This window comes from Python bivittatus, unplaced genomic scaffold (assembly GCF_059951505.1).
Source record: "Python bivittatus isolate LINGU-HERP-01145 unplaced genomic scaffold, Pbiv_v1 ctg000840_np1212, whole genome shotgun sequence".
Lineage (NCBI taxonomy): Eukaryota > Metazoa > Chordata > Lepidosauria > Squamata > Pythonidae > Python > Python bivittatus.
The window spans coordinates 42765827-42791573 of record NW_028277113.1 but is presented as its reverse complement, the minus strand read 5'-3'; the positions used below and the strand labels follow the sequence as shown (position 1 = coordinate 42791573).

General features: G+C 33.9%; 1 protein-coding gene across 11 annotated transcripts in view; it reads left to right on the top strand.

The window, feature by feature from the left end:
- PCMTD1 (protein-L-isoaspartate (D-aspartate) O-methyltransferase domain containing 1) overlaps positions 1 to 25193 on the top strand; it is a 54596-nt gene extending 29403 nt beyond the window's left edge. For 5 of the 11 annotated variants that reach the window (XM_088130997.1, XM_088130995.1, XM_088130999.1 and 2 more), the window contains 3 exons: positions 15297 to 15468; positions 21457 to 21580; positions 22873 to 25193. In XM_088130997.1, the coding sequence (XP_087987123.1) occupies positions 15297 to 15468; positions 21457 to 21580; positions 22873 to 23243 (667 nt within the window). In that variant the 3' untranslated portion in view covers positions 23244 to 25193. Of the gene's footprint in view, positions 1 to 7052; positions 7227 to 7623; positions 8023 to 15296; positions 15469 to 21456; positions 21581 to 22872 lie in introns of those variants that run through there. The other 6 variants (XM_088131000.1, XM_088131001.1, XM_088131004.1 and 3 more) reach the window with 4 other exon arrangements.
- The last annotated feature ends 554 nt before the right edge of the window (positions 25194 to 25747 follow it).

The following is a 25747-nucleotide window of genomic DNA, read 5'->3' as shown; positions in this document are numbered from 1 at the left end:
GTCCAGATGGTTTTATGTAGAATAGTATACATAATTTGCAGATTTGTTTGCCCCTATGCTTTTAGGTATGAGTAATGAATCTTTTATCTACTACTGTGGGCAAGAAACCCTTAGAAGAAATGGAGTTGCACTCATAGTCAATAAGAGAGTGGGAAAGGCAGTAATGGGGTACAACCTCAAAAACGACAGAATGATCTCAGTGTGTATCCAAGGCAAACCATTCAATATCACAGTCATCCAAGTCTGTGCCCCAACCACTGATGCTGAAGAAGCTGAAGTTGACTGCTTCTATGAAGACCTACAACACCTTCTAGAACTAGCACCAAAAAAAGATGTCCTTTTCATCATAGGGGACTGGAATGCTAAAGTAGGAAGTCAAGGAGTAATCGGAATAACAGGCAAGTTTGGCCTTGGAGTACAAAATGAAGCAGGGCAAAGGCTAATAGAGTTCTGTCAAGAGAACAAGCTAGTCATAGCAAACACTCTTTTCCAACAACACAAGAGACGACTCTACACATGGACATCACCAGATGGTCAATACCAAAACCAGATTGATTATATACTTTGCAGCCAAAGATGGAGAAGCTCTATACAGACAGCAAAAACAAGACCAGGAGCTGACTGTGGCTCAGATCATGAGCTTCTTACTGCAAAATTTAGGCTTAAATTGAAGAATGTAGGGAAAACCACTAGACCACTCAGGTATGACTTAGATCATATTCCTTGTGAGTACACAGTGAAGGTGATGAATAGATTTAGAGGATTAGATTTGGTAGACAGAGTGCCTGAAGAACTATGGACGGAGGTCCGTAACATTGTACAGGAGGCAGCAACTAAAACCATCCCAAAGAAAAAGAAATGCAAGAAAGCAAAATGGCTGTCTGATGAGGCTTTACAAATAGCTGTGGAAAGAAGGAATGCGAAAAGCAAGGGTGAAAGGGAAAGATATAAGCAATTGAATGCAGATTTCCAGAGAATAGCAAGGAGAGATAAGAAGGCCTTCTTAAATGAACAATGCAAAGAAATCGAGGAAAACAATAGAATGGGGAAGACTAGAGATCTCTACAAGAAAATTGGAGATATGAAAGGAACGTTTAGTGCAAAGATGGGCATGATAAAGGACAAAAAAGGCAGGGACCTAACAGAAGCAGAAGAGATTAAGAAGAGGTGGCAAGAATACACAGAAGAACTATACAAGAAAGATCTTAATGTCCCTGATTTCCACGCTGGTGTGATCACTGACCTTGAGCCAGACATCCTAGAGAGTGAAGTCAAGTGGGCCTTAGGAAGCATTGCTAACAACAAAGCTAGTGGAGATGACAGTATTCCAGCTGAGTTATTTAAAATACTAAAAGATGATGGTGTTAAAGTGCTGCACTCAATATGCCAGCAAGTTTGGAAAACGCAACAGTGGCCACGGGATTGGAAAAGGTCAGTTTATGTTCCAATTCCAAAGAAGGGCAACGCCAAAGAATGCTCAAACTATCGTACAATTGCACTCATTTCACATGCTAGCAAGGTTATGCTCAAAATCCTACAAGCTAGGCTTCAGCAATACATGAACCGAGAACTACCGGATGTACAAGCTGGGTTTCGAAGAGGCAGAGGAACTAGAGATCAAATCGCCAACATTCGCTGGATCATGGAGAAAGCACGAGAGTTCCAGAAAAATATCTACTTCTGCTTCATTGACTATGCAAAAGCCTTTGATTGTGTGGATCACAACAAACTGTGGCAAATTCTTAAAGAGATGGGAGTACCAGACCACCTTACCTGTCTCCTGAGAAATCTGTATGCGGGCCAAGAAGCAACAGTCAGAACCGGTCATGGAACAACCGATTGGTTCAAAATAGGGAAAGGTGTACGACAAGGCTGTATACTGTCACCCTGCTTATTTAACCTATATGCAGAGTACATCATGAGAAATGCCAGGCTGGAAGAATCACAAGCCGGAATTAAGATTGCAGGGAGAATCATCAACAACCTCAGATATGCGGACGATACCACCCTAATGGCAGAAAGTGAAGAAGAACTAAAGAGCCTCTTGATGAGGGTGAAAGAGGAGAGTGCAAAAGCTGGCTTGAAACTCAACATTAAAAAAACTAAGATCATGGCATCTGGACCCATCAATTCCTGGCAAATAGAAGGAGTAGAAATGGAAGCAGTAACAGACTTCATTTATTTGGGCTCCAAGATCACCGCAGACGGAGACTGCAGCCATGAAATTAAAAGACGCTTGCTCCTTGGGAGGAAAGCTATGGCAAGCCTAGATAGCATATTAAAAAGCAGAGACGTCACCTTGCCGACAAAGATCCGCATAGTCAAAGCTATGGTTTTTCCAGTAGTAATGTATGGCTGTGAGAGCTGGACCATAAAAAGGCCGAGCGCCGAAGAATTGATGCCTTTGAACTGTGGTGCTGGAGAAGACTCTTGAGAGTCCCCTGGACTGCTAGGAGGTCAAACCAGTCAATCTTAAAGGAAATCAACCCTGATTGCTCATTGGAAGGATCGATAATGAAGCTCAAGCTCAGATATTTTGGTCACCTAATGCGAAGAGAGATCTCTTTGGAGAAGACCCTGATGCTGGGAAAGATTGAAGGCAAAAGGAGAAGAGGACGGCAGAGGATGAGATGGTTAGATAGCATCACTGAAGCAATGAGCATGAAACTGAGCAAACTCAGGGAGGCAGTGAAGGACAGGAAGGCCTGGCGCAATATGGTTCATGGGGTCACGAAGAGTCGGACACGACTTAACGACTAAACAACAATGAATCTTTTCATGTTGGTAAACTATTTTATCATTTTATGAACCTTATATAAGATTGATTTAAAAATTAGGTAAAGATCCTAATTTTTGTGTTAGTTATAGGCCCATTTGCTAATTTATGTGAATACAAAGATTCTAACTACCTTACTGTCTAGGTGGTTGCAGAAGATTTTATTATATATAATATAACTTTCCCAGTCTGGGCTCACTAAAAATCAACCAGTATCAGATAATTCACATTTATTACTAGATATACTGGACCCAGATAAAGATAGAATGGACTCTGCAGTACTTGTATCTCTTGATGCAGAAAAAGCCTTTGATTGGGTTTGGATTAAATTCTTAAAGCATGTAATGATTAGATATGATTTCCCAAAGTATGTCATTCATTAGATTGAAATTTGCAACCCTGTACAAGAGTTATAACATATTGAATGATTTCAGACTCCTTTGAATTATAATATGGCACCTAGTAGGGTTGCCTGCTTTCACATTACTTTTTTATTTAATTCTTGAACCTTTGTCTATTACCGTAATACAATCTTTTGATATTATCGGTATTAATTTGTAGGTTATGAATATAAATTATTTTTATATGCAGATGATATTTTAGCAATTCTAGATAAATATTCTATCTCTTTGTCTAATCTATATGGGCAGTACACTATTTTGGGAAGTATTCTGGCTATAAGGTTAATTGGGATAAATCTTCCTTTACTGTCTAATATATCAACACATGTATATAAAGAATTAAATGTTTGATTTCTGATGATTATATTAAATATTTGGAACTTTATATATCTAAAAATATTTCTAAATATGTAGAAATAAATGTATTGAAACATTTAGAAAAGATTGATTTGGATATTAGTAAATGGATTAAAAGTTTGCGGGGCAAAGTTAGTGTTATTAAAATGAATATTGTACCTCATTTGATTTCTGTCTTAAGAAGCATCCCAGTGTTAATTCCAAATGTATGTTTTCTTCAGAGTGGAAAGTTATTTAGGAAACGTATTTGGGAAAATAGATCACCAAGGATTTCATCAGCAAATTGAGATTACCATCTGATGATGGTGGTTTTAATTTAATAGATTTGCAAAAAATATCACAGAACTTATATTTTATCAGCCAGGTTTGTTAACTGAAAATTTAGTAGAACATCATCCTTTATGGGCTTTATTGGAAAATTATTATTTATTCCCATTATGGTCATGGCAAGTTCTTCAGTCAACATACATAGAACAGGTTTTTATTTCTAGGAGTGCATGCTACAAGAAATCTTTGGGGTTAATTGGGATGTATTTTTTGATATTTTGATATTGAGACTCATGAATACTTAACTCTTTGGTTATTAAATTCCTGAACAGTAGAACGTCAGTATTGGAAGAAGCTGGCCTAGCTAATAGGCTTCATAGATACTTCTGGTATAGGGATACAAAAGAGGTCAAAAACCTAAAAGGACACATTATAAGACAAAGCTTGATAAAAGTATGGAGCTTCATGAGGAAAATAGTAAGTCCAACAATTTCTCTGTTAATCTCTCCTCTAAATGCTTTTCATGTTGGAGATAATTACAGAAAAAGTGTAATTACATATACAAATATGGTCCACCCAGACCTCATGAATAGATTAAAGACACAGGAAGAATTTCTTAGTGAAAGCTAGAACATAACAATGGTTGATATACCTACAAATTGCTAAAAGAATAAAATCTGACCTTAAAAATTAGAACAGAATTTGAAATGCTCACTCAGAATTAAAACCACCTATTAAAAGCGCATATATAAACTCTTATTTAGATATGATATATAGATATAACAATAAAAAAAAAAGCATGAAAAATTGAATACAGAATTTTACAAAATAGTCCCAATATAGCAATGGAAAGAATTATGGAACAAATGTATAACATTTACCCCAAAATATAATTTAAGAGAAAACTGGTATGAAATGTTTTATAGATAACATACAACTCTGTCAATAATTGCCAAAATAGATAAATCATGCAGCAATAAATGTTGGAAATGCCATGAGGCAGAAGGAAGATTTTACCACGTGGTGAACATGGAAAAAAAAACAACACCCCAAAGCATTGGAAAGACATGAACAGCACCATTTAGAAAATCTTAAAAATCAAATTTGAAATGAAACCAGAACTCTTTTTATTAAGTATAATTACATAATATGACACTAAAAATACCACAATTTGTTCATATACATGCTCATGGCTCTGAGGACAAACTTTGCATAACATTGGAAAAGTGACATAGTACTCAAAATATCTGCTTGGGAACTTAAACCTGGAGAATATGCAGCAATGGCAAAACTAACAGTATATATACATAATAGAAGTTTAACTAAATTTAAGAAAGAATGGCTTCCATATATACAGTACTATATATCATGCAGCAGGGCAAATATAAACACTTAGAGTATGGTTTCTAAAATGTATGTTAATAAATACTGTAAATCGGTTGGAACACAGGGAAGAAGGGGAAAGTTGGAAATTAAATACTTGTCTATGTTATTTTTAGTGGTCTTTTTTTCTTTTTCTTCTTTTTTAGTATTTATAAATAATGATACAGTGGTTATTTGGCATTTATCACAAAAACAACTCAATGTACTTTGGTATGTTTATCTTTTATTAATGTTATATTAAGCATGAATTGTATAACTTGAGAGATTTTCTTTGTCCAGTTATTAATATTATCTCTTCTACAACTATATCTTTTTTAAAAAAAATAAAGAGAAAATATTTAACTCGTTGGAAGAGCTCCATGTTAAAAAATAGGTGGTAAAATGTTTTATTTGAAAGTATAGGCAGAAGCTGGGATAGTATTTTATATTAATTATTATGTAACAATTATTTTAAAGGCTTTTCTCAGCTTCAAATCAAATTTGGACTACTTAACTCACAACAGTGGCAATATTTTTTGAACTTAAGCATAGTTTGATGGCATAATATAGCTCAGATTCCTTGGCCACTTCAAAGATACCTGAGGTGCTTTCATATCTGATGGAATCCATGATGGAAGTTAACCCCACAACATACCTTTACCAAAATTTTATGAATGTTTTTAAAATGGATACTACCAGAATTTATCAATCCTGGACTAAAGAATTGGAATCTCGGATAATGTGACATAAATGGTTGCAGGTCCTTAAAAATGTTAAATTGGTGTTAATGGATTTGAGACTAAATTGTATTTCAAATCTATTGGACTCTCCAAATAATGTGTTGGACATCATATTTTCTTTGTTGGAGATGTAAACAATTTGAAGGATAACTGACCCATAAGATCTGATCTTATGAACTATTGGTATGCTTTTGGAATAGTACTTTGATGTACATAAATAGATCTATGGCAAAATCCCTAAATATTAAAGATGTTAATGTAATGTTGAACTATATCCAAAACATTATAATCTGACTGCTCTTGAAAAATTATGGTTGTATCAGATATTGGGGGGGGGGGGTTGCAAAAAGAATAATTCTGAGAAATTGGATATGTGAATTATTCCAAACATCAAGGACTGACTTTTGGAAATGTGTAATTTTGCTGCTTTATAAAAAGCAATATTTTCAACTAATCAGAAAATGAAGCAATGTGTTATTCTTTGGTATAGATTTCATGATCTTTGCAACAATACAATAGTATTTTTAAGTTAATTTTTATTATCCTTTTCTAGTTGATAATAATATACTAAATATAGGTACCTAAAAAAACAAGGTGGGTTTTAAAAACAGTGTCAGAAATGTCTATTCACAAATAATGTTTTTTGTCTTTTTCTGACATTTAAATCTATGTTTTAAAGTTTTCTACATGTTCAACTTCATAGAAGTTACAAAAATCTCCAAAATTGTATACTTATCCTCAAGAGATGCGGGCATTTTAGCAGTAATTTTAGTTGCTATGCTTGACATCCATTTCTTCAAATAATTAGTTCCCTTTTGAAATGGAGATATCATTAAAAACGTATGAAGACTATATTTTCTTCCTTTTTAAATTTAATTTCAGTAAAAAACATTGCCTTAGGCAGCAAAACACAACTTACTGTTTTATCTGGACTGTCCTTAAGATAAATACTTTGTAAATTTAGGTAATTGCATTGCCCTCATCTTGAGAATTAATAAGCAATGTTGTTCTTTTTTTAATTGACATGAGCCACTTCAAATTTTGAAAATGGAAGGAACCTTATGGCTATCTAATGCACAAATGTTGCAGTGCCAGGGCTCCTCTTCACTTGTTTATTGAAGGGGAATGTGTTGTCTTTTCTGCTCCCAGTCAGCTTCTAGATGTAGAATATCCGTCTTGGAGGGAGAGCCACGGGGTAGTGCTAGATTGCCCACCTGCTAGCACTCTACCAATCCCCCAAGTGCAAAAGCTGATATGATCCCTTCTGGGCAAGAAAAGCAACAGTTCATCTCTGGGGTATGAAAGAGTCATCTTTCTACAATGGTAAGTGAGAACAATTGTAGTATTTACTACTGGAAAAATCTTACTAATAAGATAATCTTTTTAATCGCTAATATCTGCAGTAGGAAAGGAAGTCCACTTATTTTCATCAGTCTCCAAGGAGTAAAACAGGAGTATGTTTTAGTTCTATTAATACAGTGAAGGCTAGAAAAAGAAGTTCTGCTTAACTGCAAAGAAAGGCCCTTTATCCAATTTCACTTGAATGAATTTGCCATTTTACAACTAATTTATTGATTATTTGAGGGAAAAAATAGTGGAAATCTACAGTTTTCACATTTGGGAAGCTTCTGCTATTGATGAAATGAGAACTGTGATAAATTTATTTGTTTATAGAAGCAAACAAAAGATAATCCTTGGAATATTTTCCATGTTGCTTCAGTTGGAAAGATTCAGTTGGGATTCTCTTAGAAGACTCTGTGGTGGAAGCCTATATTTACATCATGATTTGCAAGCACATTGGACTTACCAGTTTTAATCAAAATGAGGAAGTCTGTACCCAGATATAAAGAAGAACAGCAGAATAATTGGACACCCTGCAAACCAGAATTATATATGTTACAATTGTTTTTTCCAGTTTTCAAAATTCCTACATAAAGGCATTGAAATCAGGATTAAAAAAATACGTTCTCCATGTGACAAACCTCTTCAGTCAACAAATACATTACTGTATACAATTGTATGACTAAATACGTTGTGGCTTGAATCATTGAACACAATAAAATAAAGTTCTTCCAGTATTTCGTGTGCAAAATGTTACCACAGATACCATAAACTTCTATTTCAAATCCTCTCATGCTTTTTCAGTATTTTTGCTGGCCCTTTTTGGCCAGGAAAAGGGGGGGGGGGGGAAGCCTGTGGAACCTTTTCTCTGGTTAAGAGTTTTTTCTTGGCTCATGATGGTGATGGAACCTAGCCAAAGATGAGGCACTGTTAGCATACTGAAAGAAAGAGTGCTCAGTTTTCAGGACAAAGCTCTACAAAATGCAGTCAATACAGATTAAATATGGAAATAAAAATCAGCATATGTACTACAGCTAATTGGCAAGCAATACATTTTGATGTTTTCAGAAGCCAGTATTTTACGGTACTTAGAACTGGAACTTTTCAAACACAGCATCAGTAATAGCAGCTTTTGAATATATCTAGAGGAAAAATTGACAAATACATAGTTTAAATTCATGTTGGACAGAATAGTTTTGAAAACATTTAAAGAGCTAACCAGATGAGGGTAGTGTCAATATAAATTAGCATGTTTTAATATGAAATGTAATTTTTACCAAGACGGGAGGTAATTATCTTTATAGAATCTATGGAACTCTTAACAGTATTGCCTCCGTATCCAAATACAATAATTATTTATTACTATATTTATACCAAATATTCCGTTGAGAGCCAGTGTGGTATAATTAAGGACTTTGGAGTCTCAATAAAGTTCATCCTTAGCTGCATACACTCACTGGGTGACTTGGGCCAATTATAGAAAAAATGAAGGAGGGTAGCATCATGAACTCCCAGAAGAAAGGTGGAACATAAGTCTAATAAATAATACTTAAATAATGTATAAAGTATTAAAGTAGTATAAAAGGTTATCTATTTCCTATTTTATCATTTTATGAAATAATAGAAGTAAGTAGTAACTGGCCCAGTGTTGCGTGGGAATCTTTGAAGATAATCTAATACTTAAGCTTCATTCACCAAAATTCTGGTTCAGCACAATAGTCATTGTGATATGCCAGTATACTAACCATTTAGTCATTGTTGCCATCTGCTTTGCTGTTATTTTTTTCTCTCAAACTGAGCTTGTCATGTACAATTATTATATAGTTTATTATACTATTGTATTCAGACACTGCAGGTTATTTTCTTTTAGAAATGCTGTGACTTATTAACAAGCAGGAAAAATAGCAAGCACACAATATGGCAGTTTTATTTAAATGAGCTACATAAAAGCAGTTATGTAACTGAAATTTCCATTTTGTTTAGAATAGTTAGAAAAATGTTTATGTACATAGCACAAGAAATTATTTGATGATAAACTTTTCGTACCCTGCAGACTTTTGAGAATCTTAAAAATATGATACATCTTGAGGAAAACTAAATTAGTTTGATGGTTTTGGCTCCCAAGATAGCATATTTCAAAAAGAATCCTTACTGTATAGTCTGAAATCAACAACAATTTATTTGAACGCATTGTAGTCCACAAAGATTATAGCTGTGAAAAACAGTTTGAAGTGGCAGAAGAGAAAAGCCTCATTCCTCTTGCAGCAAAGTGTTGCATTTCTATGTTAGACAAACAATATATATTTTTTAAATCTTGTACAGCCTTCTGTGGTAGATCAATGGAACCATGTATTCATGCTGCCTAAAGACAATAGACTGTATGTAGATTTGATCTTATCTTCCTGACATACTAGACCATCCTAAATCATCACCCATCAGAAGCCATTAATTTATTCCAAAAATAATGGACCAGATAGAATTCCTCTGGTAGCCTCGGGCTAATCAGTCCTAACAGGACCACTTTAGCGAATGATACTTTTATAGAAAATTTGGGTTCTAGTTATTTTAGAATATATTGAGAATTCAAGATTACTGTAGCTGATGTCCTTGAAGTGCACTAACACTGATAAGATTACTTACTAATATAATATAGATTAGCATTGTAGTAATATCTCTATCTGGTACTTGAGTATAGACTACAAAGTAAATATTTATTATTTTTAGAGAACATACAATTAGTGATTGAAAGATCAAGCTAAAATTCAGATATTTTTAGTAGTCATAGGTTTTGGTATGTGTCCATACCACGTGGTATGTGTCCATGTGTTCAGTATGTTTTATATTGTTAGTAATGGATCCTAACAGCTGAATATGGAATTTTGCAGTAGGAATTATTTTTAGTAGAATTTTAAGTCACAGAAAAAATAATATTCTTGAATTTAATCTGTTTCAGTGGGAGGATTTAATTAGAGGTTGTATAACAATGGCTGCCACTTTCATGAAAGACTATAGAAATTACTGTGAATACGTGTTTGAGTTCCATATTTAAATTAATATATCTCATATAAATCATAGAGTATAAAAATATTTATTTATGTATATATTTAATATATTGTACCTTGTCACAGTCTGATGACTCTCAGAGGCTTATAAAGTATAGGTATGGCATTAATTAGTTATAAGAATATTTCCAAGCCTGTCAATTTAAGTAGCATTTAAAGTAAATCAGAATAGACTTGGTAAATTGTATCTGGAAATGCATTAGAAATATGATTCTTTTGGTCTGGTAGAAAGGTATGTAAGGACAGTCTAGGAAAAGACATTCATAGTGCTCTCTTGTATGTTTAATGTTATATTTCCTAGATTAGAATTGTCAGATTATAGGTTCTTCATTGTCAGACTATAAAATCCTCCTTCCTTCCTTCCTTCCTTCCTTCCTTCCTTCCTTCCTTCCTTCCTTCCTTCCTTCCTACCTACCTACCTACCTACCTACCTACCTACCTACCTACCTACCACCAGAGGTCTTGAAGGAATACATGTTGAAATTTGTTTCAATCCATTTTTTATAGTATTTCAGAAGGCCATGTGATCAAGATTTTTTTTTTAATTTGCTGCAATGAATGAGTTAGAAAATAAGGCACGAAATTAATTATGTTCCCTGGGATACATTTAATGATTCATATGCATACAAAAGTGGGGAAAAATGGATGTGTTCTGACTGATTAATGAACTTATATTTACTCAGTGGTAGCCATAAGGACAGGTCATCTTTTGGCTTCAGGAGCTCCTAGGTAATTGTTTTACTTGCATCTGCCTTTATATAAAGAATAGAGATTCTTCTGAACTTGTGAATCTGAGAAATCCAGCTTAATTTTCTAAAGTGTGTTTCATGTTGGTCATTTGGCTAATTTCTGCTTTTATTTATTTTTATTTTATTTTTATTTTGTCTATTCCATGTCACAGAATGGATTGCAGTGTGCCTTGTCCATTTTATCAATCTTTGACTATGTTCTTAAAAGCAAGTTGTTTGAAAGCAGGTTGTGCTCTAATAAATTATTTAAATAAAGAAAGAGGTCAGTGAATAGGGCATGAAAGTTCTTGCCCTACTTCTGTAGCATTTTCTTTTAAATAAGTCATTTCTCTGGATTGCTGAGATTAAATCAAAAGTGTAAATACATTAATTTTGTTACTTTTTGTATCTGCACAATTGCAACATGAATATACATGTGTTTTAGCATTAACTTTTAGTCTTAATGTTACAAAGTGTAGGCACGCGGTAAGACCTGACCATGTCGCACTAAATCAATCAGCTTTGCCAAGTAGCTCTCACAGATACTGTATCTAATTCTACATAGTTTCGTTGATCACGAGGAAAAAGAGAATGTTAAAAACAACAGTCTAGTATCTTGTGTTCATTTAGTCTAAATACAGATTTGAATAATCTCTCATTTGCACTATCATGGGAGTTTAGGAAATTTGGGAAGAACATCCAATGTGCAGCTGCATAGTCCATAAGACTACACAGTTATGTAGGATGCTGAATGCAGCTACACCATGGGAAGAGGACACAGGAGAATCCATTTTTCTAATCAGCCTTTGGAGCATAAATGTGTGTCCTTATATTATATTACCACATACATTTTCTTGTGTTTTTGTCTGATTTCTTTATTGGGCAATAATCAGCTCAGTTTTACCCAGTGGCATAACTGCAGCTGGTTATAATTGAGCTTTTTTCTTTCTCATAGCAAGTCATTGAGATTGCCATTATTTTTGCATTAATATGTAACAACTTATTTTACTGGATAAGTAAGTATATTTGCCTAGATTGATTTTCTGATGAGGAGGTTGTTTGGAGCACCTGACTCCCAATAGGGGCATTGTAAGAGATCTTAAGTGGGCTGCAAGACTCCAACCATGATTAGGGACTGATACACCTATTGTATGCAGTTGGCAGACATGGAGTCATATTAGAGGCTATCCTTCAAATAGATTTATAGTTGTTGGATCTAATAAAATCACTAAATACCATTATGCCAAACAGTGTTTGTCCAGTGAGGAATTTCACCTATCTTCCTTCAGTGTTGGAAGGAAGTGTTGTTTTTCTTCTGTTGTCACTCTTTTGAATCTTTTGAACTTTTGATGAAAGAAAAGAGAAGCTTGCTGAGGATATGGCAAGTTAATTTGCTTAACATCTGTGCTTTGTATTGTCAGCAGTTGATTTACATTACAGTATGAACCAATTTAATTGTCAGCGCAGCTGGTTGAGGGAGGTTCATGCATGATGAATTTCCTGCACTAATATTCTTCTCTGTATAAACTGTGAATATATCATCTGATATCTGTATTGTTTGCCATTATGTACATTATGAAAGTGTTCTGTGAAACAAGGCTTCTTAGTTTACCTATGCATGGCAAAATGTATCTTTACTACATGTACTGTACAAGATGATAATGATGATGATTCTATTCTGTATTTCTACCCAGAGATCACTGAAAACAACTAAATAGGGTTGTGCAGTGCTTCAGATTCAAAAGTAAAAAAGGTGTCTTGTAGCATGCAGGAGTATGTACTGAGCATCTGTCTGCAATTCCTTAAACCAAACTTGTCATTTTCCAGGACTGTGCTGTATCTGCAGAGGGCAACCATGTGGGGAAAAAGCAGCAGGTTTAAGGAGTTGCAGACAGGTTCTGTATCAGCACTCCCACACTCCAAACACCTTTGTGGTTTCAGTTTAGAAGTGTGGCATACCCCCTGCAACAGTGAAAATAGAATATAAACAGTTAAAATCACTAATTTAGACTGAAAAGTTATGGCTAAACAGGAAGGTTTGAGTCATTTCCTAAAATCTAAAAGAATAGAGACTAAGCACAATTCTTAAGAGAGGCCATTCCATAGCTTGGGAGAAGGACTGTGCTATTTGGATCCAAAGCAAGAAAGGTGCTTAAGATCCAACAAAAGCATATTTTCTGTACCAGACAGCCGCTCTTTAAAGAAATCATGACTTTTCTTAGGTTGCATGGTAACGATGCAGTTTCAGGATAATATGGGCTTAAGTTAAGGAAGGAGTGACAGGATGCAAACATGTCACTTTGTCACCATCTCTTTAATGCCTCCTTAATTTAGCAGACTTCAGCCCATTGAAATGAATAAATATAAAATACTGAATTTTAAATTTTGTCCATGGTAAATGTGGCTATTTCATACATTTCCAATATAATACAATTACAGTACATGAAAGAAGCATTTACTACAATAATTAGTCTTCTCTTAGGCCAGAACTCTTATTTCTAATTTGTTTTGTAAGACAATGGTATTTTTTAATTACTTTATCTACAGTAAAACTTCAAGTCTCTGGACCTCCATTTAGCAGACTTTGGATTCAGTGGAAAAAAAATTACCCCTAAACAACAAAGACTGTTTTTTCCAAAGTAGTTTGGGCAATGCCATAATTTGCATTGCATACAAATTGCATGCATAACCACATAATATTTTATGTCATTTGTGTAAATACATCAATTACATAATTACATAAATTGCATCAATTTCATAAATTCAAACTTAACAGACGTTTGGCTTTAATGGATACCCTTTCCCCCAAATACTCTGTTAAACTGAAATTTTACCATACTTTCCAAATACTGGTGGAAATATTAGACTTCCATGTCTGCTAGATATTTATAGATTCTAATTCTGAAAGTAGTTTTCATGCTAACAAGTCATTGCAATAATGATTTTAGAAGATATGAAATCTTAATGTAATTCAGGAAAAAGCTGTAACTTTCAATACAAGCATTAGCACTGGGGGTGTCATCATGTTTGAATATACTGCTTGCATCAGTGTTCCTTTAAGGTAATTTGGGATCACTACTTCTAGTGCTACTATTCTTTTGGAAATAAACTTGATATATATTTTTTTTAAATGTATAAATGGTTAAGACTGGTTTCAAAATTGGGGAAGAGGAAGCTAACAGTATCAAATGTTTTGGATGTCTTATGATTCCTTTAAATGCTATAATTCTCACTACCCAATCACGAAATAAGAATGTTGAATCTTATAAGAATTTTCTAATAGTATTAATATTATTTTCATTTTGGCCTTCGATAACAATTTTGTAAAGCATTTATAAGATAATTTAGTTTCATGCCACCTTGCACATTGCTTTTCATATAATATCTGAGATATTCAGTGCACTACCTGCTCTAGAATATGGGATGATTTTAATTTTTGATTAGATTTGATACTTATAGTTGTCTAGCTTTTGCTGGCTTGGTAAGTTTTTTTCCTGAGCAAAGATAGCCACTTGTATTATTAAAATGTGCTCTACACTTGTTTTCTAACCTGGGAGGTGCATCTGGTGCAGAATGCAATGGCCAGGCTTTTCAGTGGGCATCTAACCATAACCATATTATTTACATACTAAAGCAAACTTCACTGTTTACGTATTAGCTACTGGGATAGATTCAACATTTTATAATTGGCATATTAAGCATTGAATAACTTGGCACTGAGTTACCTAGCAGATTGTCTTCCCTGTTATAAACCTGCATAGTTGCTAAGATTGCCTAGGGAGACTTTACTGTGGATGCCATGAATTGGTAGATTGTCATGTTGAAGTCATTTGCAATGTGCCTTTTCAGCGGTGGCACCTTTTCTTCAGAGTGTTCTCCTTGCAGATGTTCATTTAGGTGTCTACTGAAGACCCATCTTTTCATCCTGGTTTTCCCTGTATGAATGGCAACGACAAATTTTTGTAATGCATTTGATTTATTTTCTTCTCTCATTATTTTTAAAAAATCCATCTTTTATATTCTTTTAACTTATTTTAAATTGCAAAATACTTTGTGGAAAATAACACGTTATTTAAACAATACTAAAGCACATTCAACTGTACATTTCAATAATGTAAAGATATAGAACATGAAATATGTTTGTTGTATATTTAATTGCAGATATATTTCAGTGAATTCAGTGGCACTTTCAGCAAATGTTTAGAATATAATACCTTTCTAACTTGATTTTTTTTTAAAATGAAATGTTTGCTTATCCACAGATTTGAATTTTGTGAACCTGCATTTGTAGTTGGCAATTGCTTGCAGATAGCCTCAGACAGTCATCAGTATGACCGGATTTATTGTGGAGCAGGTGTGCAAAAAGACCATGAAAACTACATGAAAATTTTATTGAAAATTGGAGGCATTCTGGTTATGCCTATAGAGGATCAGGTGATTTAAACCTTTTTCTGTGCATATATACATTTCCTTTGGCCCATTTAAATAATTCTTAATCCTTCTACTGTCAGCTGCCTCATTACTGTAAACAGAATGTAAACCCTAAAGTGGAGAAATTGGTCAAGCAATAAAACTCATAGTCTTCCCTTTCATGTTCAAGAAATGTTCTGGTTGAGCACAGCTTGATCTTTCAGGGCAGCTTTTCTAGCCCACTTGTAGTTGATTTTTAGTGGATTTTCAGGTGTAGTTTTGATAGATTTAGTCTGTTATACAATATTGTGTGACCCATGAACTGAGTTGTCAAGGCACACTCCCCCAGCCCCCCAAAAGAAAAAGCTTAGGAAAACAGGATTTAAATGTCCCATTCTCTCAGACACTTGAAATCACCCATTGTTTTTCATAAATGAATCTTACTTATCTTCTAGCTATTAACATGCTGAAAATACAGCAGTTTAAAAATAAATTGATGCTACTAATTTGTAATTTTGATTACTTTTTTTTAAATTGAGATATTTTAAAGCTCATATCTGTACCTGGCTTCTCAGATGGTCCCCAAAATGTACTAGTAGGCAGATGGAGAAAGTTATTGGGTAGGCCAAGCCAGAAACTGAACAGTGCTGTAAACAAAAGCCTTTGGTGAAGTAGCTGGAAACATTGTTACCACTTGCTTATATCCACCAGGTTCTTTCCCCAATGTGTGCATTACAGTGAGAAAGAGAGCAAAGATTGTGGTCACCTGGGCTGACACTTTTTCATGAGCAAATATTGTAAAGAAAAAGAATAAAACTGGGGCTGCTTCAGTTATAGATTAGACTTTAATCTTAACTGAACTATAACTACTATAGCTCAGTAGTAAACCATACTTTTACACTAATAAATTTCACCAATTTAAAATATTTAAATTTTAAAAAACTGAAGGAAATTACTGATGAGAATTATAGTAACATGCTCTTAATTCCATCTGTGACAAGTATCAAATCTGGCAAACAATTAATACTTGTACTTTTATTTTGATCAGCTTTACCAGCTATTTTTAATTACATGTAATTATATTCTGGATTTTATGTGTATGTGCGCATGCATGCATATTTTTGTGTAGATGTGTATTCATTTATTGTCTTGAATGATTCATGTATTGCCATGCATCAAATTTCAATCAATAATATAAGCACACTAAAACATTGAAAAATATCTGAGTTGTCTTGGTTTCATAAGTGCTACATATTAATGTATATAAGATATTTTTCAAAATTCAGGAAATGCTTTAAAATGTGATTGTGTTTTATTTTAATATATGTAATGTTGGTGTTCTGCATCTACAATTTTCTCTTTCTTAAGCTAAAAGTTTTAAGAAGCAATTTATTTGGGGCAATCTCATCTTGGCTTAATAAGCCAAGATATGAATGAGTCTTGTTTATATATGCAGCAAAGATGAACAATTTCTTGAATTCATCCTTCTTCAGTCTTGATTAGGATATAAATTGTATTCCACCAATGGTACCTAGGAGTCCCAAGTAACCAGAAGAATGTATACTGAAGTTTCTTTTAGTTCTCATCCACTTACTAAAGCAGAGGGCGAGAAAGCTTAAGTGAATCCCATACACCTGCATACTAAGGAAACTTAATACAATGTCAGTACCAGTATTCTTAGTTTCTAGTGTCATATTCCTTCAACCTTGATGTTGCTGTTTTTCTCTCCTCTAGCTTACTGCTTTCCTTTCTACTCTGGGGCCAAAGTCCTTGTCCACACCTGCTTTACTATCAAGCCTAACATACCTTAATGCAAGATTGGTCCCATCATTAGGTGTCTGGCTATTTAGAAGCTATGTTGTCTGTAGTTTTCATCTCACCCTCTGTTAAGAATGTTGGGAATTGAAACCCTATCATCTTCCTCTCCAAAGAGGGCACACATTTTCAGACCAATCTTTAGTGCATTTCTGGAACAATATTTAGTACAACCATGATGCTGAATCACATTTATTAGCAAATTTCACCTTCCAAAACGACTGATTCTTTTAGTTAGCTTTTGCTGACAACTCTGTTCCAGTAGCTTTATGTTCTTCTATTATTGTGATTAGGGAATTGTTGAAAAAAAAAAAGCCCTTCACACTATACCTTTTAGTTGAGTAGCCTAGAGAACACATATAATATTCTTGAGGAAGGATGTGGCTTTTTTTTTTTTACTCACTTCATTATTGTTGGGGCCACTCAGAACAAATCCACTTAGCAGATTCACTTTATTAATCCTAATGGGATGAGTAGAATATTATGGGCTAAAGTTTTGCATGCAGAAAACTAGCTTTTTTTATAATACATTAGCTTCCTCTGAATATCTCCCAGGTTTAAAGATGGGAATTTATTTATGAAGAAGTTTTTGTCTGGTGTTTGAATATCCACAGATTGATATACAATATCTGGTTTAAGACCAAAGGCAATGGCATAGTCAGGGACTGTGCTTAGTTACCATTTCTGGCTTGCACAAAAGACCAAAACTGGCATGGGAGCATTATTATAATGTGTTTTCAGAAAGATAACAAATTATTCCCAGAATAAAGTACAAATCCTCTGAAATACAGCTTGTTGAATGGGATTTCATTTAGCACATACTGTAGACTTAAAAGTTTACATTTGACTGTTCTAATAGACACTGCATGTCACTCAGTGCACTTTAGACACTCAGCAGTGTCATATCAGCAATCTAGGAACCCAACACATATTTTTGTATACTGCCAGACAGTTTCTTAACTGAAATAACATTTTTAAATGCACTTATATGGCCAGTCTGTGTGTGTGTGTGTGTGTGTGTCTCATCACGTGGGTCATGACCACCAGCATTTTTGAGATGTGGCTAGAGAACTTACCAGATTAATGGTACACACCTGTCACAACTGTATATAAACCATCATTTGTATAGGATTTTCAACATATATGCCTTTATTTCACCAGAAATTTATTCCAGATCAATACCACCATTCTGTTGTCCTTTAGAAAAGATCTTAAACCTTTTTTTTAAAAAAAATAGGGCTGGTACTTATCTGGCTTGAACTGAAAAATTCCTGTTTGTTTTATTTATTTTTTCTTCTACAGTTTTCCCCCCAAAATGAAGAATCCTAAGCAATAGGTTTTAAATGCCTTTGTCATACTCAGTAGGTTTTGGATGATAGTATTGGCTAGCATCATGGTATTTCTGTGATTGCTGAGCAAAATGAGGCAAATTGCATTCTGATAATTTTGCAGTAAATCAGATAATCTTAAATTGCAAATTGTTTGAATATCCTTCAGCTGTCAGACAAAATACTGCCTTTAAAGAAAGCAGGGTTACCTATCTTGACATCCTCAACATCAAATTGCTACATTTTTATTCTGTTTCTCATAAAAGGTAGAGCAGATTGTAAAAGAAATGTCTAAATAATCTACTTAAGCTTTTTGTGCTGCAAAATAGGAAAGTTTCCTAAAATATTCAATAGTACTACAATATTATGTAATATATTGAAAAAACCTCTTCTCCAAGAGAAGCTTCAGCATCAAGGTTTATTTCATGGCTCTTTAAACTTTCCATTGCCCTATGAAGAGTTTTTCAGTATTTTCATACCAAATGGTGAAAAGTCTTCTGAATCTACAGGTTCTTCAAAGGGTTTATGGTTAAGCCATTTTTATTCTTGGTTTTTCACCAATTATATTAGACTTCAAAGTTCTTGTCCAAATATAAGCCTATGCCTATATCCTTTATCTTGATTCTTCATATCCAATCTTCTATAGAGACAAGATAGTCCTATATACTCTGATTATTTTTTTCTAACGAATTTAGTTTTTATTTTTCACTGTTTTTTCTTATACTTTTCAGAATCTGTGTTGTTCTCTAATCCCTTCTTTCTTGAAATGTCTTGTAGACTATGGGCATTCAGAATGCTCTAGCTTTTTATATGCAGGACAACAAACACTAGAGAGTTTTTCCTGTAGTAAAGTCCTGATTTTCTCTCAACCATGCAGTTTTTTTGCAAACCCACCACATTTCTTTTTCCATGTAAGGTCCATGAACACTCCACCAGAACAGTTACTACCTCTACAGATTTTCTTGGAGTGATGCTGGAGTGTTTCTACGTAGTAGTATGATCACAGCCCTCTATGTCTGTTGGACACTAGAGATATGTTCAGCCCATAGCGTATCTTTCTAATAGAAGGCTATGCTGAATTCCCTGGCTTCCTCAGCATTTCCCCTTTTGGTACGTGAGTCATCCATATATGAAACTGAGCACAAAGGAAGAAAAAGCTTATTTTGAGCAATTGTCTGTACAAAGCAACACTTTATCCTTTTGCTCAGTGCAATTCCATCCTTTATATAAGTTATTATTTACACATCATGAGCAACTAAAGGAAAATTGGGTGGCGGGCACCAATATTCTAGACTGGTCTTAAAAAGTTCCAAAATGAGGCTTCTCACAGAGTTTATAGTTGTGATAACTATGATAGCCACAATTACACATAAACATTTTTTTTAAAAAAAAAAAATCTTGATTTCCTTACCAAGTAAGTAAGAAGAGCAGAAGAGTTATGGCCACAAGCAAAAGATGAGGCTTATTAAACTAAAGTATGATTCTCCAAAAACAACTAACTGCCAGATTCAAACATAATTGTACATTATAGTTTATTATGTGGATGAACCTCCATAATAATTACATTTATACATCCTTCTTTCTCCTGCAGCATGGCTATTTCCAACTCATCATAGTTTATGGTTTCCTCCAAATTCTAATCCAGATTGAGGCAACCTTTGCCCTCCATTTATTTTAAATTGCAATTTCCTCAAATCTTTGGCATTAGAAATGATAGCTAGGGCTGACTGAAATTGAAGTTCAAGTTATTTGGAAAGTATCAAATAATATATTCCTTTCTAAATGGGTAGCCTTACTAAACTCATGTTTAATTAGAGAATATGATCCTTGTAACTATACAGGCAGTCTCCGGGTTAAGAACAAGTTCTGTTCCTAAGTCTTTCTTTAACTCAGATTTGTATGTGAGTCAGAACTCGTACTTAGAAATGGGCTGCTTATTACTAAGAATGGCAGACAGCATTCTCCTTCCTCAAGCTGATGAACCACTGAAGTTGTGCAATGTATTCATGAACTGCTAAAAACTGCTGAAAGCAGCCTGTATATTAAAAACGTGTAGCTTCAACAGTTCATGAAAACATTGTGTGGCTTCAGTGGTTTGCAGCTCGAAGAAGGAGAATGTCGTCTGCCATTTTTAGTAATAGGCAGCCTATAAGTACGAGTTGTCTGTAAGTTGGACATTCATAAGTTGGATTACATACAAGGACTGCCTGTAATCACAGATGGAATTTGACTAAAAGGGTTGCCTAGTATAACCCTTCCTGGTGTTATGGCACTTCTTATTGGAGAGATAATCATTGGTACTTTAGCAGGTTTCTGTTGTCCCATTATGAGTGGTATGCATGTTATTATGCTAAATAGCTATGGTTATTCAGCTTCATAACAAAGATTTGAAATTGGCTTACTACAGCCAATTTTTTTGCAGATGGCAGCTGTCCTTTTTTTTTTTTTTAAGGGAAAAAGGACCAGCAAGAGATAAGGCCATGATATCATATTACCAAAGTGATTAAAGCAAAACAAAAAACCCTCATTTATTCGGAGGGTTTTGAGGCCCCCCTCTGGGAGGAACAGAGCAAAATAGTTGCAGAGATTAAATGCATCCAGTTTACTTCCTAAAACCCTGAAAACTAGGGATCATTGACCAAACTTTGGGTGGATTGGAGAAGTTTTTAAGAAGTAAAATGTTTCTTGGAACCCACAACCCTTCTTCAAAATGTTTGACCCATGACTCTAAGATTTACCAGGTTCAGTTACATAATGATAAGTTATTGTTTATCAGTCTATTAGAGCAAGGCAACTATATGAAAAGCAAATACAGGTATTGATGTAACAGCTTAAATTTGTATGATTAATTTTCAATAATTCTATATAGCTAACCCAGATCCTGAGAACTGGACAGAATACTTGGGAAAGCAAAAACATCCTTGCTGTATCGTTTGCTCCACTTGTACAGCCAAGCAAAAGTGACACCAGCAAACATGATAGCGTGGGGCTGCGTAAGTACTATTTGTTATGTGTTTCCTTGTAGTACAACTAATATATACTAAAAGTAAACATTGTACTGTACTTAAGCAACTCAGAGTCTTTGGAAAAGAATAAAAAAAAAATCATATTGACACTTATTTAATCTCAGTTTAATTGTTCTCTACATTGGGCCACATTCTAACCAATAAGTGATTTTAACCACAAAATATTTCTGAGATCCTGAAGAATTGGATAAATATTACAGAGGGCTCTGCTGGTGGAAGAAAACTGATAATACATCCTATGAACATATCTTCTACTTATGCAAGCAATCCATTGGAACCCACCCATCCAGCTTAACAACTGTGTCTATATTATTTTCCTCCTGAAGCTGAACAACTCTAGCTGACTAGGATACCATATTTGTAATCCATATTGTTATTGGTTCCATTATGTAGCTTTATTTTTAGATTCTTAATTTTAAGTCTCAGTTGATAATGTGCTAACAGAAGTAGTTAGGGATTGCTGATGGGGGAGGGTAATGCACCATGTAAACTTAGCCTGCTTCTGGGTAAAGACAATTTATGAATTCATTGTTACTGGGATTTAGTTACTAAAAGTAGTTTGATATGAATTAAATAACATTTAGCTGCTTAAAACATAATTTAATGGATGGCACAGTATGACCTAGCTGCTACTGTGACATATTCTTGCCTGTTTCTGTATGTAAAAATAACAGAGAAAGTTTAGAATAAATTCTACAGGCAGTCAGTCTACTTCTTTCTGAGTTGGATAGCTAAACAATTTATAGCAAGTAACTGATTAGTAGACAGAGGTGATGATGAAAATAAATGAATATAAAATTTTACCCATTTTTTTTTTGTTTTACTATAGTTTAGTTCTACTATGTGATTTATTGTAGTTTTCTATAGTTTATTGTTCTGCTATTTCAGATTTTTTGTTTGATCAAGCGTGATATTACAGACTTCTTTATATTGGACACATTTTTTAAAAAATGTTTACAAATATTTTGGGGTATAGAGAGACATCTATTTCAAAATGTTCATGATGGTGTCTGGTTTAATAATATACAAAGAGCAAAAGAAGCCATTGGAAGAAATTATAAAAGAGCTACCACCTTTCAAGTTCCTTTAACTTCTGTCAAAGTTATCAAGAAATGATATCAGGAAAGTGACTGCTGCCTTTACATATTTTAAATTAGTTCAATATTTTAATGATTCACTTTTTCAGAACATTTTATGGTATAATTTATGCACCATGACTTATTTTATTTTAATTTAATTTTTTCTCCGTCTCTTTATAGCCCCCTGTGCTGTTAGGAATCTACAGGATTTGGCTCGGATCTACATTAGGCGCACCCTTAGAAACTTTGTAAATGATGAAATGCAAGCCAAAGGTATTATACAGAAGCCTCCACCAAAGCGTAAACGCAGAAGATGTCGTAGACGCAGGATTAATACCTATGTGTTTGTTGGCAATCAACTCATTCCTCAACCTCTAGATAGTGAAGAAGATGAAAAGATGGAAGAAGACCACAAAGAAGATGATGATAAAGATCAAAATGAAGTCTTGAAAGCAGAGGAACCTCCACGAAACCTGCTGCGGGAAAAGATTATGAGTCTACCGCTCCCTGAATCTCTAAAAGCCTACTTGACATACTACAGAGAAAAATAACCCTTGCTTTTAAGTAGAAATAATAATGCCTACTTGATAGTTTTTTAATCCTCGAAATGTAGCATTTACTTAAGTACAGTAATCTTTCAACAAGGCTATAGAGCTGTGATGAATCGAAACATAACTTGTCTTAACTTTGCTACAAGGACTTGGATTCAGCAGTAGTTTCCTATTTTAAATCCTATTTTGTTACCTTTTCTTTTTCCAGAAAATATTCTTTTAACTTGGATAGAAATGTGTTCCACAGCAGTATATAGCATTAATTAAGAGTTTGCATGATAAATCTTTTTGTTCCCTAACAAATTTGTATTGATGAGGATTAGTGATATTTTATACAAGTGAATAAACAAAACAAGTGTATACAGATAACAATCTGCATTCTCTTAAGCAAGTTTTTAAATGAGCAGACATTTGTCGTCTCACTGAATTAGAACATTTTATTTTACCATGGTTATATTCCAATCATCGTTACTGTGTTGAAGTGAGTGTGTTCAGAGGAATACACAAGTGCAATAGCTGCGGACACTGAATGAGCTGGCTTTAGTGTAATATGAGCATTCAAATTTAGAAATGACAGATATTTTCTTTTATATCTCTTGCCAAAAAATGTCAAAAAAAGTGACTGCTTCTCTGTCCCTTTCTCTCTCTGAGCCTTAAAGAAACATATTGACTATAACATTTCTAAAAATTCTTTTCTTTAACACCAGCCAATGATTGATTTCTTAACTTTCCAGCATTTATGAAAAAGTATGTAACTTATTTTTAAATTTAATGGTACAGAAAACATATTTCATTTATAAAAGATTGTAATTTAGGATTCAGCTACTATATGTATGTCTTTGTAGAATAGAACATGTAAAAATTTTACTTGTATTGCTTTTTTGCATAGCAGTAATATTAGAATTCAAGGATTTATTCAGCAATGCACTTTAAGTGATTCTGTACCTTATTTATTGCAGATAAGGGAAGATGTATTTCATTTTTACACTTGATATTGATACTCCTTTTTGCAAGCTTGGGGACTCACGTTGCTTGACTATAATGTTCCATCTGCATTTTTTATTAAATATTTAAAGGGGTTATTTTTTAGAGCATCTTTCTACTAGCATTAAGTGAATGAAATAAAATGGAGTTCAAAATATGCTTTAAAATCTACTGTTGTTGAGAACACCTAATCCCTGGGGCCAATTAAAAGCATTCCTTATGGAGAAGATTCCTATACAGTTTATTATTGTACATACATAAACCAGATTAAATAGATGATAAATGCTATAGATGTTCTCACATTCTAAACTAATAGAAATAAACCAGTTCAACTGCGTAATTCAATCTGTCTTTTTTTCTAGTGTTCACTTCATAGTATTATAAAGATCTTGAGCAGTCTGTGAAATATATGGGCTTTGTTCTTTATATACAAATAATGCCCCCCCCTTTTTTTTTTCTTTGCAATTATCAAATTAAATTCCACAGGTGAAAAAGGTTCAGGGGTTATAATTTAGAGTGGTTTTCAGAAAATTAACACTAACAAATAGCATATATTACTGGAAACGTTTGCCAATCTTATTTCACAGCAACACAAACTGACAAATGGCAGGCTTATATAGTGAAACTACTGCAGTAATTCTGAATGTTCAGTGGTGGGAAGCATTGATAGATGCAATGTATTTTATTATCTGGAATGAAGCTTAAGGCATTTTGAAAAACAATTATCTTCTAGTCTTGGTTTTTCATATTTTCTCAATTTTCAGGGTGCAAAATGTAAAAAACTTTTCCCAGAAATTTATACAGGTTTTAATGTATTTTCTGTTGTAAACTTGTTCAGATAGGCAATAGAGGAGTTATAAATATTATGGGGCTTTTTTGTTTTTGTTTTTATTTTATTTTTTAGTTACGGAAGCATTTTTTTGTGTGTATAAGTTTACTTCCCATTTTTGGATTTGTATTTTAAAATAAAAGAATAAAATTCAGAATGAATTAAACTTAAATTTCTTGTCATAATTCCAATAAAAATGTCTGGCATGTTTGTGCTGACAAGGATTCCCTTATTTTTCAATTATGTTTAATTCTGTGCAGAACTACCTGTCCACATTGGGAAATGCTCATTTAGAAATCTAAATGTCAGTGTGATAACATAACCCTGTTACTGGGAAAATTGAGCAGCAAAGATGCTATGTTTATTTGTGTAGCAAAACCAAAATAGCTTATCACTAACAAAAGTTGCCAAACTGCTGGGGCTAGGAATCATATGGGCCACTGGCATGGTTTGTCCACTCCTTAACTAAACCAAACTCTGGGAGGGCAGGGAGAGCTATTTTTAATAATTAAAATATTCTGAAGCAAAATGTCACTGTTTTTGCTAAAGGTGAGCTCTGTTACAGGTTAAATAAAATTAAAATAGTATTTTTTTTTTAATCTGCACTCAATCGTTACCGACTCTGCAGTTACTGCCTGGACGAGTCCCTGCAGTTTTCAAGGCAAGGTGTTTCGGAAGTGGCTTGCCATTG